Genomic DNA, 15,920 nt, shown 5'->3' with positions numbered 1-15,920 from the left:
GAATTATCACAACAATGTGAAAATGGTAAAAAAAAATGAGGGGTAGGTAGATCGTATCCTTTTAGTTTTTAAGTGATAAGATATTTGCAGCTCTGGAAAGAGAGCAGCTCTGGAAAGAGCAAAATGACCAATAAATAACACACATAGAAAGGTAGAGTGCTAAATTGAGCGGGGACATGGCACATTTTAGTACCTGATGGGTTTTTTTCCTCCAAACAAGTGAAATGAAGTACTTCTTGCCATTTTCTTTTGTCAAACATAATTGAAAAATACTTAAGACACCCTATTCAATGTTTCTATTCTGTGAAAATGCAAACATGTATTTATTGACTTCAGAGTCATTTCCAGGAAGTGTGAAAAATGGGCTCATTAGTTTCCATGACAATTTTGGAATAAATCAGAGGGATAAAATTGCACTGACTGCATCATTCACTTCTTTTTGGTAAAGCGTTTCTGATGGATAGCTGTATACGTGCTCTTTAGCTGGCATCAGGTATGGGAAGCAAAAAAATGAACTTGCGGTCATGAAGGTTGCTTTTCAGTTATGAAGGTTCAAAGGGGTTTGCTTGGCTTTAGCTTGTTTGTATAGTGTCGTCTTTTTGGTCACATACTTGGGAATTGTGTATATAGGTCAGTAGATATGTGTCTAGGCACATATATTTTGCTTTTCTTTACTTGGGTATTAACAAGAAACATAAATGATAAAGCTAGTATAAGATGGTGAACAGCGGTGGTAGCGTCTAAAGTTTTATTAGAAATCAAATTACTTTCACTAATAATGAACTCAACAGCTGCTTCTAACCCTAAAGCTGGCACAAAGTGCTGTCATGTCTAATAAAGCTTTGCAAAATCTGGTACTATTGCTTTCTCATTCTTCAAATCCAGCTGTGATAACTGTTGCCCTGAGCTGCAGAAATAGATTATTCTTTTAGCGTAATTAGAATATATTAGTTATAGGAAAGGTAGAATGTGAAGCACAAAGCTCTACACAGTGCATACCCAGAGTCTATAATAACTGACGTGAAATAAGTGAAAAATTCCAGCACATTTTGGCAGTCAACTGCTTTTTGTCTTTGTGTGTGTTAATTATGTGTTTACTAATGAAAAGTGCAAAGAGAGAAGTGAAAACAGTTTCTACCTCCCCAAGGAAGACTTGTCCTGCCGCCCTTCCCTTTTTACAATCCCTTGTATATATTTGCACATAGCTTCCTGATCCTAATCAGATATAGTACTATTTCTCTATCTCACTGTTTTTCTGTGAGGTTGTTTTTACCATGAGGTGTCTAACAATGGTAGCAGTCATCTTGGAAATATAATAATTATCCTTTAAATAATTCCTTAATTTGAGATCTTGGGAAGGTTGCACAAATTTGTCACAGCCTTTGAGCACAGTAAGAGCACAGTGGAACTTCAGAGTGCTCCATTAAGCAAGTTCCTGCATAATACAAAACCCCTTTCTTTGGTTAACAGTCACATTTTTAATTAGTCATTCATTTTACTACAAATTTTGCTTTATTTTTTCTGTCTCTCATCATGGCTAAAGCAATTACAGCGGAATAAATTCTGTGTAATCCTTCACGTAACTTTTTCAGTTGTTTAATGAATAAATGCAGGCTTTGCATACACGAGTAATTCTAATTTTTATATTAAAATAATATATAAAATAGTATTTTACTATGTAATCTATAAAGCATTATTCTTATTATTATCATGAGGCTTCTGTGTGACAATCATAGAATCGTAGAATAGAATCATAGAGTAGTTTGGGTTGGAAGGGACCTACAGGAAAGCTGTTGAGGCTATTCATAAAGGCTTGTGGTGATAGGACAAGGGAGAATGGGTATAAACTGGAGAGGGGCAGATTTAGACTTGATACAAAGAAGAATTTCATCACCATGAGAGTGGTGAGGCCCTGTCCCAGGTTAACCAGGGGACTTGTGCCCTGGAGGTGTTCCAGGCCAGGTTGGATGGGCCTTGGGCAGCCTGAGCCAGTGGGAGGTGTCCCTGCCCATGGCAGGGTGTTGCAGCTAGATGATCTTTAAGGTCCCTTTCAACCCAAACTATTCTCTGATTCTGTTCTATGATTCTAAAGATGTACAAGTTTTCCTGTAGCCCCTTCAGGTACTGGAAGGTCACTCTAAGGTCTCCCCACAGCCTTCTCTTCTCCAGGCTGAACAACCCCAACTCTCTCAGCCTGTCCTTGTATGGGAGGTTCTCCACTCCTCGCATTATCGGTGTAGCCTCCTCTGGACCTGTTCAATGAGACAATGAAAGCTTTTAGGGAATTACCGAACTGTTAAGAACACAGCCACGTGCTAACATTTATAGTCCAGTAACTGTTACGACCTTAGTTTTCAGGAATGCCTTCTGCTGTTCTGAAATCATTCTGTGACATAACATATGCAACTGCATGTGTTCTTGCAATTATTTGTATTCATATAATCTTTTAAAAGCTAAAGGAATTAACTTGCTTGAAACATGTGATTCACTAAAAATGTATCATTCAATATTATAATGTTGGAAAAAAAAAAAAAAAAGACCTAAGGTTAAATTTCCTGTGCTCTCCTTGTTTAACCTTTGCATTCTTAGCATTGCTTTCGGATTTTTTTATGCAAGAGGTCCCAATGGCTTTTGAAAGACCTTAGTGAGATAAATTTGTAACTTAGAGCTGCTTAAATATGATATTGTGTTTATACAAGCTCATATGTAAGTGTTGTAAAGAAGAGAAGGCGGCTGTGGCCACCCAACCTTTGTCAGTGTGTTTACAGGTAGAGGAATGGGCACATGTGTTCCCTGTGTTCCTGAGGTGATGGTCATCAGAGTAGATGTGGTGCAGGGAGCAGGAGGAGTGCTGCGGTAACATTAGCGCCTGCAAAGGCATTTGTAAACACTTAAGGGCAGTCTCAGTGGGAAAGAGAGGCAAGAAAAGTCTTTGGGCACTGCAGACTTTCTCCTGTAGTCCTGAAGTTTCAGTTCTTGATCCTTGGAATTTTTTTTTTTCCAGTTAAGTCCAATAGTGAGATAAAACAAACTAATTCTATATTCTTATCTTGATTTATCGATTAGGTAGTTCTTTATCTCTTGCTTATGGAGAATATACTTTCCTTTTGGTTATTGACTGTGCTACTGAATTATTTACAGAAACTGTAGCAAAAGTTGTGTTTTAACAACGCAAACAACCCCCTTCCTTACCACCCCCAGATCCAGAAGTCAGTGCTTTTCTGGCATGAAAGGCATAAACTTGACAAGTGAAGGGGGGCAATGTTCATATCCATTATGTATCAGTCTGTTGAAAAAGAGCTTTTACTATACTCATTGACATAGAAAACTGTAATTGTCTGTAGGATGTCTCGGGAAGTTCTAGGCACTTCTCTGCAGCCGCAAGTTTGTCTTTAATAGAGCCAGACTTTGAAATAGCCTAGTCAGCAGCCTTAAGGGAAAGTGCCATTTCAAAGCCTCAGACTGAAGATGAAGAAAACGACTGTAGAAGGTGTTTGAAGACTGATGTGATGTTGTGGAGCTCAGCTCCCTGCCACACGATATCTAGCTCATGCAACATTTTAGAATTCAATTCCCTGCTACAGAATATATGTACTGAACATCAACAGTACCCAGTGTGGCTGGAAAAGGCCTAGAATAAGCACTGGGAATAAAATAGGCTTCCCAAAGGAGAAAATTATGTTTCAGGTTGTAGTTGTAGATTTCATATGAAATCACATGTATGTCTTGAGTTCTAAGAGCGAGCAATCTTTTTCTCATTGTGTAGGTATATGTACTTTATGTGTATATGCGTACATACACACAATACCACATAGGTAAATGTAAATTAAATCTTTTATTAAAGTGGTTTTTTTTCTTTCTATTATAGATTGAACAAATGAGGACAGAGCTACTTCAGGAAAGAGCTATAAAGCAAGATTTGGAGTGTGACAAAATTTCATTGGAAAGACAGGTAACTATCACATGCTAGCAGTCTAGCAAGATAACAGGCCAAGGATCTGCCTTCATTAGGAAATTCAAATAAGCATTTAAGGAATACAGGATTTGGTAGCCGGCACTATCCCACCATAATGTGCTGCTGGAAAAATTTGTTAGTAAGAATAGATTAAAAACCATGACTATCTTAATACTAATACTCAAAATTCTTCACAGTAAGAGTCATCGGGCACTGGAACAGCTGCCCAGGGAGGGGGTCGAGTCGCCTTCCCTGGAGGTGTTTAAGGAACGGGTGGATGAAGTGCTGAGGGACATGGTTTAGGGAGTGTTAGGAATGGTTGGACTCGATGATCCAATGGGTCCTTTCCAACCTTGTGAATCTGTGATTCTGTGAAAATCTTATAGTCCTGAATTAAATCATCTCTTAGCATATTTTTTCTTCTGTACCTCCATTTTAGCTTGAGATTTGTCACAGGTTATGAATTTCATATACCAAACACTTATACTATGCATACATCTCTTTGTATAATTAATAACTTTTTTGTTGTAGTGAATGCAGCATCTCTCTACCACACAGATTCTATCTGTGCATTTGGGGACAGTTGAAAGCATATGCTTGTTTTAGAATAAAACTGAGATATCAATATAGAAACTTTTAAGAAGCACATATACAGAAAGGACTATAGAATATTAAAGACACTTATCCAGTTTAGCTGTAAATCCTTTGACCACAAATTGTGATTTTAGGTGAGTCTTTTCTTATGTGGGAGAAAACAAGTGAAAAAATGCTGTGCCTCTGAAAGCAAAGATAGAGATTTGATAGAGAACTGCTGCTCTCTGTTGTCTGTGGGGGATTATGACTTGTGTTTCGATATCTGTGACAGAAAGCATAGTAAAAATATTTTCTAGCGTTTTGGCAACGTTTTATTCTGCTGCTCAGTGGTCTTTGGAAGCAAGATTACTATCATAGCCTCTAGGTGAGATCCAGAGGAAGGCTGTCTTAGCAAGTCATACTATTATTGACAGTCTTCAGAACATAAAATAAATTGTAATGGGAATTTAGGGAAATATTTATACCAGACACCTAATTTGGTGCCTTAAATTATGTGAAATTAATCTCATCTTAATTGAGAAAAAAAAGAATGCCACCTACTGGTATATCCCATGTACATCCTTTATACTTTAGTTCTGACTTTTCTGTTGTAGTTTTTTTTAGTGTTTGAGATCCAAGATCATGGTTTGAAATCTGAACAAAAAATGTACTTTTACAAATCAGGCAGCTTGCAAAATTTTCCAAAATATTTATGTAGTAGGAGTAGCATTGGATAGTTAAGAAAGGGAGGAAAACAACTCTACAGTAACAGCTTTGGTAAAGTAAAGAGATACTGGATGCAAGTAACTTCTTTGTCTACTTGTTTTAGCCATATAGCAGAGAGGTAGAGGGGAAGAATACAGAATTTGACCAAAGAATCGTGTGGAGAATAAGACAGATGCTATTGAAAAATTTTGGCATATTAACATATGCTATCGGAAGGGGCTTGCAACTATCTGAAATTCAAAGGTCCATTTAAGCCTAAAACTTTAATCCAAGCTTATCACTAAATTCTTTTAAGTAAAACATGGTGATAGATTTGTTTGCAGCAAATGGTAAAATCTCACCGACTCTCTTTTCCTATATTTACTAAATTTAAAATTAACTTATCACTGTATGTATGCCTGGAAGAATTGATTTTGTGTTAAGGTGATGTTTGTTAATCCAGGAGTGTCTGTAGTAATCAAGTATGTTCAAACTATAGAACAAAGACTTGAAGAGTCGAATCCTTCACCTGGAGGGTTCTTACCGATCCAGTAAAGAGGGACTTGTTGCTCAAATGGAAGCAAGGATCGCGGAGCTAGAAGAACGACTTGAAAATGAAGAGAGGTGAAACTAGTTATGTTAAGATCAAACCATTACGGTTGTTAGTTGGCCTCTTGCTAATATTAAGTCTCTAATACAATTAACTTGATTTTTTTTCTCTCACAAGCACCAAATTTCAATGGTGACTGTTTCAAACAAGTATTCCAAATGTTCTTTTGCCTAAAGGACACTAGAAGTTACCTTCCAAATTTAAAACTAGACACAGTGCTAACATGGTTCCATTCTTCATTATTTTATCAATATCTAACATCAGTAACAGGCTTAGAAATATTAACTATAGTTTATGACTTCCATATCCATGTTCACTTCATTGTTTAATCTTGGAGGAATGTATTTGTTTTTCTAAATGTTGCCTTGGAGACAGAAAAAATTCCACTTAGTGGTTCCTGCTTTCAAACAATTTCTTAACCTGTTGCATTGAATCAGTAAGTCAAAGCAGGGGTCGTTAGAATTAACTTAATTTTTAGAAGATTGCTAAGGATTTATGTCAGCACAACTGGAAGTATTTCAGTTCCTTTTTTTTTTTTATGAGCCCGTCTTGTTTGTTTTGTTATTTTTCTAGGGATAGAGCTAATTTCCAACTAAGTAACCGCAGACTTGAAAGAAAAGTGAAGGAGTTAATGATGCAAGTAGATGATGAACATCTCTCACTGACTGATCAAAAGGACCAGGTAGAGGAAAAAACTAATATGCAAATATCTGATATTAATCCTACTAGCATAAATTATCATATATAAAGTACACAAGAAGAATAGACGTAGTTACTCATTATTCTTGTTTATGAACTCGCATTTAGTGAGATTTGCAGTTCCCATTGTCGTGATGTTCTTTTGTCCAGTTCTAAATTGTTATTAATTTCTGAAATTATGAAAAGGAAGCACTTCTAGAAGCAATGCTGTAATTATTTTAAGGAATAAAGCAAATAACAGGCAGTATATGAATCTGTAATATATACAATAACACATGATCCTATAAATACATACACTATCAAAATAATATATTCTATTTTGCCACCATAAAAATTTTGTTAAAGAAAGAAGCTATTTATTGTTAAATATGGGCTGTAAGTATTAGGCATACATTGATATTCTAATAGCAACATGCTCTACCCTTCCTGTGTTCTTGTTGATTCCTTGCTTAAAACATGTTTTGTTTCAATGCATAAGTCAAATAGTCAATATTCTGCCTAGAGAAGGAACAGTGTGTTTCAAATTGCAGACATCTGTTAAGGGAACAATTTTTTAATACCCTCTGGATTTTTAAATGCATTTTATATATATGTCTGGTAAAGTTGTTTAACTTGGACTGACCAATAGCTCCAGTCTTCCCTTATCGGTAAATGGGCTTTTGCTGACACATAAAACTGTCTCACAGTATGAAAGCTATGTTCGCTTGTAGCTGTTATTTCTTCTTTCAAAATTGTATCCCATCACTTTTCTCAAAATTTAATGCTGAATTTTGAATATTTCTGAAGTGTAGGATTACAGCGTCGCTGCACTGGCAAAGTTGTGTCTTTATTCTCCCTCTCATAGATGCTGGAAGAATAAAATTCCTTTATTAAAATAGTCCTCTAATCAGCTGACATGTAAATATTTCAGTTGAGTTTGCGTTTGAAAGCAATGAAACGGCAAGTTGAAGAAGCTGAAGAAGAAATAGACAGACTGGAAAACGCGAAAAAGAAACTCCAGAGAGAACTAGAAGAACAACTAGATATGAATGAACAATTGCAAGGACAGCTTAACGCAGCAAAGAAGGAATTAAGGTAGGATGGCTTATCAGAGCTTACTATTATGTATCACACCATCACTCACAAGATTGATCTCTTGCTTCTTTAGTCCATAAACTGAGGTCTTCCTCTCACAAACTTCAAGTGTGTCATAAGCGGACAGAGTTTGAGAGACAAACCTGTGAATCTTTTTGGCATTTCCTTTCTCTACAAATGTTCTCCTACTCTTTCCGGGGTGCCCAAACCTTCTTTCCAATATGTGCCTGCTAAATAAGGTCATTGAGGCGGGGAATAAAAAATGGGAAAAGGCGATGGGACTTGACGCTTTTATCATTTGTAGTGATAAAAATTTCCTGCTAATAACTGTGAGGTACAGCTATCCTGCGTTCCTTGAATATCTCAGTGTGTGAAGTTTACAGTTTACGCTCTCTATGACTTTAGTCAACGTGCTTGAAAATATGATTGATTGATTATCTTCTTCTTGAATGTTTCTTTTACTTAAGATAGAGTGTATTAACTACCCTTATTGGAGCATGAGTTCCTTTGACATCCTTTAAACATTTAAATCCTACCTGTTAATATTTTAAGCTTTAAGTGTTCTGTATGTACATGTGCAGTTTTAATAGCAACGGTGTGTATTTTTCTTCTAGTAGACTGAAGAAGTCACCAAGTAAAGTGTTGCCTGATTCTGAAGATGATGACGATGATGATTTCAGCACAGATGGTGATAGTCTCTGTGAAGCACCTTCAGGAAATAACTTTTCAAAAGATGATGATGCAAAAATCTAAATAAGTATTGAATCTGTGCTCCCTTAAAAGTACTGGAAGAATTGCAAATTGTCAAGAAACTGGATATTCTAGAAGCCAAATGACATAAAGGGATTTAAGAGTTGGGAATACAAAGTTTTCATCCATACTGTGCCATTTTCTTATTTACATCTCTGTTTATTATAGAAAACTGGATTGCATTATAAACAAGCTATAAAACATGGAGATGTGTATATATATAACTGCTGTTGAAAACACAGGGATAACGGTTCACATTGGAAATGTGATTTTGCTAAATTTATGTTCAAGTAAAAAGCCATTTGAAAGGAATTAAAAAATAGTTTGTAGTTATTAAGCTTTTCCCTAAAATTAAGGAAACCACTGAAGATTATTTAATAATTCTAAGTAGGGGTAAATGATGTATAAAATGTAAATATTTTAAACCTGATCTTTTTATGACTACTTCAGAACTATTTTTTTAAAGTTTCAATTATTATATAAATCAGTTTCATATGTAAAGTACTTAAATTTATACTGAATGCTATATTTGGGGTTTAACTAAGAAGAAAACAAATGAAAATGAATACATTTCATACATTACATAGCAGATTCAAAGGTCCTAAGCCAGGAAGTCCATTCCCGTTTTGAAACCAGTGCAAGTTTTATCGTATGTATTCTGTATATTAGAGATTGAGTGTTGATTCTACCTGTGGACTTTAAAAGGACCATCATATCTGCATGATGAGTGAGGCTAGCATGTAGCTTTCTTGTTTGGGAAGAAATCCAAAATCTTAGTTTGGGCAGCTTTTGGTTCTCAGTAGGGAAAGGTGAGCACGAGGTCAGCTATTACTTGGTATGCTTAATTTCCTGAAAGGAGCTCCATACTGCCAGAGGCAAAACGTTATAGACCTGCTGATTTGAGAGCATCAGGACAGACATCTTGAAATCTCTAAGCAGTCCCACTTGTTCCGGTAAAATTATTTGTGGTCTTTGACATGCTTAAATCTGTTCATTAATTGATCCAAAAATGTTATGCACCTGTCAAGAAATTGCACCAGGAAACGCAAAGCATGTGATCTAGTTTTTCTTTCTAAGCTGTTCTTGAGCATCTATTTGTGATCTGTTGCAGAGTGTGGTCATACATGCAGATATGTAATTAGTATTTCAGTTTACGGAAGTATCTGCATTTTGGGTGATCCGTCTGTTCATCAGATTGTGGGAAATATAAAAGGAAAAAAAATAAGCATTGCAGATTTTATTTTAAATGCGGTTTCCATTTAATTCCGAAAAGTATTTATTTTTTTGCATTTATGTTACACCAGGCCAACTTTGCTCCTTTGCAAATCTAGTATTCTAAGGAAAGGGCACTAGTACATAATTTTGTTACTAAACCATAGGTAAGTCCTGTCTGATTACTGGTATTTGTCCCCAGTTACAGGTTAGTGAGCTCTTCTTCATTGAATGCACCAATTAATAGTGTAATATAATACTTTAAAGTTGCTGGGGGCTTCCATTACTCCCACAAAGGTGTCTACTGAAGAGGACAAATTTAACAGCTTTGAAAGTAAGATAGACTTGGTTAAGGGAAAAGTCCTGACAATGGCAGTATCTGTTTTCATATGATGACGTGAAATGGAACTCCTGCCAGCGGGATCAGAAATATATTCGTTCATAGCCGACTACAGACTCTTTTGCCATGTAATTCCCTTTAACTTGGTTTTGTTGGTTTGAGATAGATGGGAAATGATATGAATGGCATAGTTGTAACACTCTCTGAATCTTGTCTAGCTCTTCAAGTATACACAGTATATATATTTTTTTAGCACTAGCTTTACTATTTTGACAACATAGAGACAGCTGTTCTTCCAAGAAGATCTGCACTATAATGTATTGACAATCATCTTATAACCTGCTGTGATTTATTTTTTGTTGTTCCATTTGCATGTTTATGTGGACTTAAAGTTTAAATTGATTCCAAGATACAATAATCTACTATCCTGATGTTCATAGATTATTTTTATTTCAAACCACTGGAAGAAAATCACTTAATATCGCATCTACCTCCAGTTACACTAAACTGTAAAAGAAAAATTCACTTAAAATAAACAGTCAGTTCTTTCAGTTCTGCTTTGTATGTGTACATAGCTTGATATGACAATTTAATTTCATATGGATTAATGTGTTTATAATAAGAAAATAATTATCTGGGAAATACTGATGCTGTAAACAAGTTTCTGCATTTTCTGCTTTTGGATAGCTACTTTCTTTTTAACTTGTAAAGCAGGTGGCAGGTGTAATTGAGAATACTCCTTTTTCCATTTGAACTTATAAATTAGGAGGAGGGAAACGTGTTGTTGTGGCCTCCTAGGGGGAGAGATCCTGCTTATTAGACCTCCCTTTCCCCCTACATCTTCTTAAGAAGGACTGGTCTTTGTTCATTTAGCCTTGGAAATGGCATTTCCTCTTTCAAGTTCTCAAATGATGCGACTAAAATAAAAGAAAAGGTGTTGGAAAGCGTTTTCCAACTCATCCACAAAACTGTTGGTAGCTCTGTTTCTTGATACGTGCTTGCTATGGTCAAGGTAGGATCTAGATCTTGATTGCCACTAAACAGGGTTGGTAATAGTTTAAGGGCGTATAATTTGTTCATTCTATCTCACAGCAGTTTTTGATCATAACTCATCTTAAGTCAAAGTTTGGTTTAAAAAAAATTTGCTGTTAATTCCATGCAATCTAGCAAGAGGAGAATATGTGAAGAAACATCGTTGTGACACATTCAGAAATTTGTACAAACGTCAATGTTTCTGGTGCATTATAGAGATATGGCTTGAATTCTGATCCATGGACACCTTTAGTTTTCTTCCCTGTTACCAGAAATCTCATAAACAGACACAAGCTAAATCAGTTTTGATAGAAGCTTAACCTGTTGTCTTATACAGTGAATGCTTCTCTCTGAGTAATTTGTGATGAACAATGAACTTGTCCTCTCTTGATTAATGGCCTTTCATATCCTGGTGAGATCTTGACTGTTTTTACGTGGTGATGTTCTATAAAACCAGTATTTCTTCCCATTAAAATTCCATTCTGCCTAAATATACATGCTTTTCAAGCAGCTGTGTAAGATTAATATTACCATATTCAGGTCCTGACTTGTGCCTTAAGAGAATTGATGTGGTCATTTATAGTACTGAAAATCAAATGCAACTTCTATTCTGACCATTTTCACATATAGTGAATTTTAATGCCCTTGAGTTTGGAAGGCATCCCTTTTCATAAAAACGTTAAGGTCTTTCAGCTATCATATATCTTTTTAGCATATGGAGGAAGAAAAAGGAAAAGTTGTTGTCTCGTTGTACCCCTGAGCCTGCTTGCTTTGTGCTTTATTTAAGGAAAACTGTATATGATGCAAATACTTTCTTAATTCAGCATTGTCAGTTGCTTTTTATTGGTCAGTCGCCAGGCAGATCCCCCCTTGTCATCTTGGTGATGAGACTGTAACTTGTTGATTAATCTGCATATTCTTCTGATTTATCCTCATTCTTCTCAACTTAATTGTTTCTTTTTTCCTGACTGAATAATCTCTTCTGATGTATAACTGATTTTTCTAAACTGTTCCAGAAGCCATGTGCATTCCCCATTTTTTTTTACAGACCAGCTGCGTGCTTTGCTGAGTGAGCTACACATTGCAATAGCTTCAGCTTTTAGGCCTTTTCCGGATCACGCAGCATATTTCAGTAATTAAATGTCGATGCTTTTAGCTTACTGGTGCTTCCTGTCCTATGAGTAGAGCTACACGTTTCAGCTGTTTAATTTCTACCAACTGCAGTTATCAAGTAGCGTCGCAAAATGTTCAAAGACTTTACTGAGCAACATTCTTTAGAGATTGACAGGATTTATAACACATTTGTTCTTTATTTTTGTATAAGGTGCTGACTAGGTCACGTATTTAATCCTCTGACCCTATTATGTTATAATGGGGAGAATGTCAGTGTTATTTCAAAATTGATTCATAAGCGCTGGACTATTGAGAAGAAGGTATAGCCATTATGGGTTTTTCTTTTAATGTGTAAAACAGGGAAGACTCGGTAGGGAGTAAAGTTCCACAGACAGGATCAAGTGCAGTAGTGAATTGGGCTCACCTACCTCTGCACAAGTGTGACAGCCCTTTAATGGTTAGTACCGGGGAACCTCATGTGTTGTCAGCAGAGACTGTGTGGTTTATGCAAGATGGAACATTTAATCTTTTTAATCTCTGCCTCTGATAACAATTTGTTGTTTTATTCAGATCCTGAAGCTTCATGCCTTTGGCAGAAGAACAGGCAATTAAAAAAACTTTATTTAAATTCTGAGCACAAGTGGATGATGAAAGTTTAAGCTCTCCAAGCTGCCGATAGGAAAACTGTAGGAACACTTCTGTGTGAGTGCAGAGAAGGGACTCGTTACAGGTAACTTGAGTTTTTCTCTGCTTTCTATGTACTTCTGCTTCTTCAGCAGAATGGGCTTTCTGAATAATGCTTTATATATTAAGGTACAACGCTATTTGTCTAGTTTCAAGCAGTCCCTTCACTTTGGTTGCCTGTTGTCTGTCTAGGGTGAAACTTACCAATGGCACAATGTGAAGTAAGGGAGGAAATGCAGACGGTAAGAAATAAATGCACAATCCAGTTCTGATTAATTTGATTTTGACCTTCCCTTCACTCCTCTTAAAGACCCCGGCACTGAATGTTGCTTAAGCTGTTTTGAACCTACACATACCTAAGTCAGGCTGGGATGAATCTAAGATTCTGTTTCCAGGGAAAGAATGTAGAGGTTCAAGATCAGGATGGTAAGGCACACATTGAAGTACGGGTAGGAAATGCCTATTTCTTGTATGCATTTGCAGCAAAGATTCTCAAGAGAGTCCAGCTGAGACAAATGACAGTGCTTAAAAAGGAACAGCATATGTTTCTGATATTTCTGTGGATGCACTGTTAATTGAAACTGCTGAGCTGCATAACCCTGTGCAGTGTGGGTATTTCTGTTCTGCAGAGATGATTTCAGCATCTTCAGGCCCTGGATAGCCAAGGTCCTGCAAGTATCAGATGCATCTGTTTTGTGTGACTCACGTTTTATCTTACCTTTTTTCCTGAAAGAAATTGGGTGCGTAGTTCTATGTTCTCCCTCGGATCTGGCTTTTTGTCAACTGTGTGTTTACTTCTGTGGCTTTTTTTGTGACATTGCTGCCCTTGGAGTAGAAAGAGTAATGAGATGGACTGACTCGTCCCTGGGAAAACCCAGTCTGTGCCAGAAATGAAATACACTTTTCTAGAAAGCAGTTCATAGGAGAGCTGAGCTGTTGACTAGAAGTTCACCTCTCACACCCACAGAGCTGGCTGTCCTTGGCCCAGCCTGGCCTTTATTTTGTGGAAGATAAGAACTGAGATGTAGAACTTGACTTGGCTGAGGCTACCAGCATGTGATTTCTGTGCTACACATGAGGTTGAGATTGCTGTAGTTCTCATTTTGTTCTTTAGATCTTTTGGTTAAAGTACAGCAAATGCTATTTAAGAAGAAAGGACTCACTGAGTATCTGTGACTCGAGCACCCAAGAGCAAATGCATGTGCACGCACACACTCTGAAGGCAGAGTGATATAGAGCACATGCAGTGACGCAGAGTTATCAGCTGATTTGGTGCCTGCCCCACTGTTTAAAACTTGAGAACAAATTTGGTGGCTATGGTCACACTGTGGTTACTCTAAATCTTTCCCAGCACACCCTCCTCTGAGTTCTGGCATTGTCATGGATATCTGCCTTATAAAAGAGCTTTTTGACAGACTCCCAACAAGCCTCTTAATTTGTCTTTTAAATGCTTCATCAAAATTAAAAACAAAGGAAGCTGAACCATCTAGAGAAGACAGGGTGGTCTCATAGTTGGAAGTAGAGCACTGTGAATCGGGAGGATTCTGGTTTCTAATCTGTTTGAGCTGCTGCTTCAGTCCTTGGCCTCCTCATGCTTTTGTCAACATGCCTAGAAAATAGAGCACAAAACTAGACCTTGAAAACTCGATACTGTGTCTGCATTGAAACTTCCTGGATCAAAATGCTAGAAAGAAATGCCAAGGATCTGACGTTTCAATGAATCTGACGTCTTAGCGTATCCACTTTCTGTGCTGTGTTTAGCCCTTTGCCCTGCAGTGCTTCCCAATTGAGGGGCCGTTTGACCTGCTACACATCTGAGACTGAAGGTCTTGGGCTGGCTTTGCAGTAACCAAAAGGCTCTGTGGAGTGCCTCTGCTGCAGAAAAATAGCCTTAAGTCTAGATTTCCTTACTTTACAGGGAGTTTCAAATTTATTTTTCTTCAAATAAGAGAATAGTTTATTGTGTAACAGGTAAAATGGCTGTGAGAAGAAGGAAGAACAAAATAAAATTAGTCCAATCAAAATATGTAAAAGCAGTAACGTCAGCCAACCAAAGAAAGGGAGCTTCCTGGATCAGGTTATATTTACTTTAAACAGAGCTCACTGTGCCTTGCTATTTCAGTACATATTGTGTGTGGTATCCAGCTGTTTTAGAGATAAGATCAAATTCACAATTTAGATCAAAATGTCTCTCCCAACTGTAAACTTCTTAAGCAGTATTAAGAGTCACAATGAAAGGCCATGGCGTATGTGGTGCTGTACATGATACCGTGTAAGGATAAATATTTGTTGGGATGTCCAAGGGCAGTCTGAGTCTCCTGTAGAGCTCAAAAGAATTCATCTTTTCAGTTTGCCTGCCTGGTGTCCTTCGGCTAGGAAACTTCTTTAGATGGATTGAATTTAATAAACATTGTGGGATAAGCAGAGAAGAGAAAAAAAAGAGTTAGAAATAGTCACTACAGCAATGTTGGTAGGTCTGTGCATAATAAGCCTCCTTTATGCATGTTCCACACTGCATAAAGTGGAGTGGGGATGGCAGAAGGAAAACTACATTCTACTTAATCAGCTTCTCTTCCTCTTCTGCCTTTATTGCTGTTGTAGGCTTCTCTAGTGAGAAGATGAGCGATAGTGGCCTTGGGAAATCCCTGCTTGGCAACCTAGAGTCCTTCATGTTCTCTGCAGGAGAAAGGTAGCTCTAAGTTTGTACATACATAACAAACCAACTCAAAATGCTCACAAATGTAACTGGTTTTTTGAAATTAAACAGGTTCAATTTATAGACATGTATGTGTCAGCGAGTTTGCACTAGGTCCTATGGAAGTGTTTTCTTCAGGGACAACTGGATTTTCATCAGATCCGTCACCCTGTGACAACTGCCAGGAAGCGTTGTGCCTGCTGGGCCAGCTATTTACCTACCACACAGCAGGCCTGCAAAGGTGCAAGAATGTCTGAGGTCTACCAATTTCTGCTGTGCTGCAATGTGCTTTCTAATGTGGTGCCTGGCTGACGGTCTCTCTTGGACTTCCCAGCTGTGGTCCTTCTTGAGGAGTGACAAGGGCAGACACTCTGTTGGAAGAGCCAATGCATGACATCAGTTGCACCAGGGCAGAGAGCAACCGAGGAGTCCTGACCACTCGATGTTTGGAAAACATAGTTGGCATTTGCTTATTTTT

At 37.3% G+C, this 15,920-nt stretch overlaps 1 protein-coding gene across 4 annotated transcripts in view; it reads left to right on the top strand.

The window, feature by feature from the left end:
• CGNL1 (cingulin like 1) overlaps nt 1-10,469 on the top strand; it is a 61,982-nt gene extending 51,513 nt beyond the window's left edge. For 2 of the 4 annotated variants that reach the window (XM_054077730.1, XM_054077731.1), the window contains exons 15-19: nt 3,869-3,952; nt 5,733-5,857; nt 6,417-6,525; nt 7,453-7,616; nt 8,231-10,469. In XM_054077730.1, coding sequence (XP_053933705.1) covers nt 3,869-3,952; nt 5,733-5,857; nt 6,417-6,525; nt 7,453-7,616; nt 8,231-8,369 — 621 coding nt within the window. In that variant the 3' untranslated portion in view covers nt 8,370-10,469. Of the gene's footprint in view, nt 1-3,868; nt 3,953-5,732; nt 5,858-6,416; nt 6,526-7,386; nt 7,617-8,230 lie in introns of those variants that run through there. The other 2 variants (XM_054077729.1, XM_054077732.1) reach the window with 2 other exon arrangements.
• The last annotated feature ends 5,451 nt before the right edge of the window (nt 10,470-15,920 follow it).

This window comes from Cuculus canorus, chromosome 12 (genome assembly GCF_017976375.1).
Source record: "Cuculus canorus isolate bCucCan1 chromosome 12, bCucCan1.pri, whole genome shotgun sequence".
NCBI classification, from domain to species: domain Eukaryota; kingdom Metazoa; phylum Chordata; class Aves; order Cuculiformes; family Cuculidae; genus Cuculus; species Cuculus canorus.
This window is presented reverse-complemented; position numbering and strand designations above follow the sequence as displayed.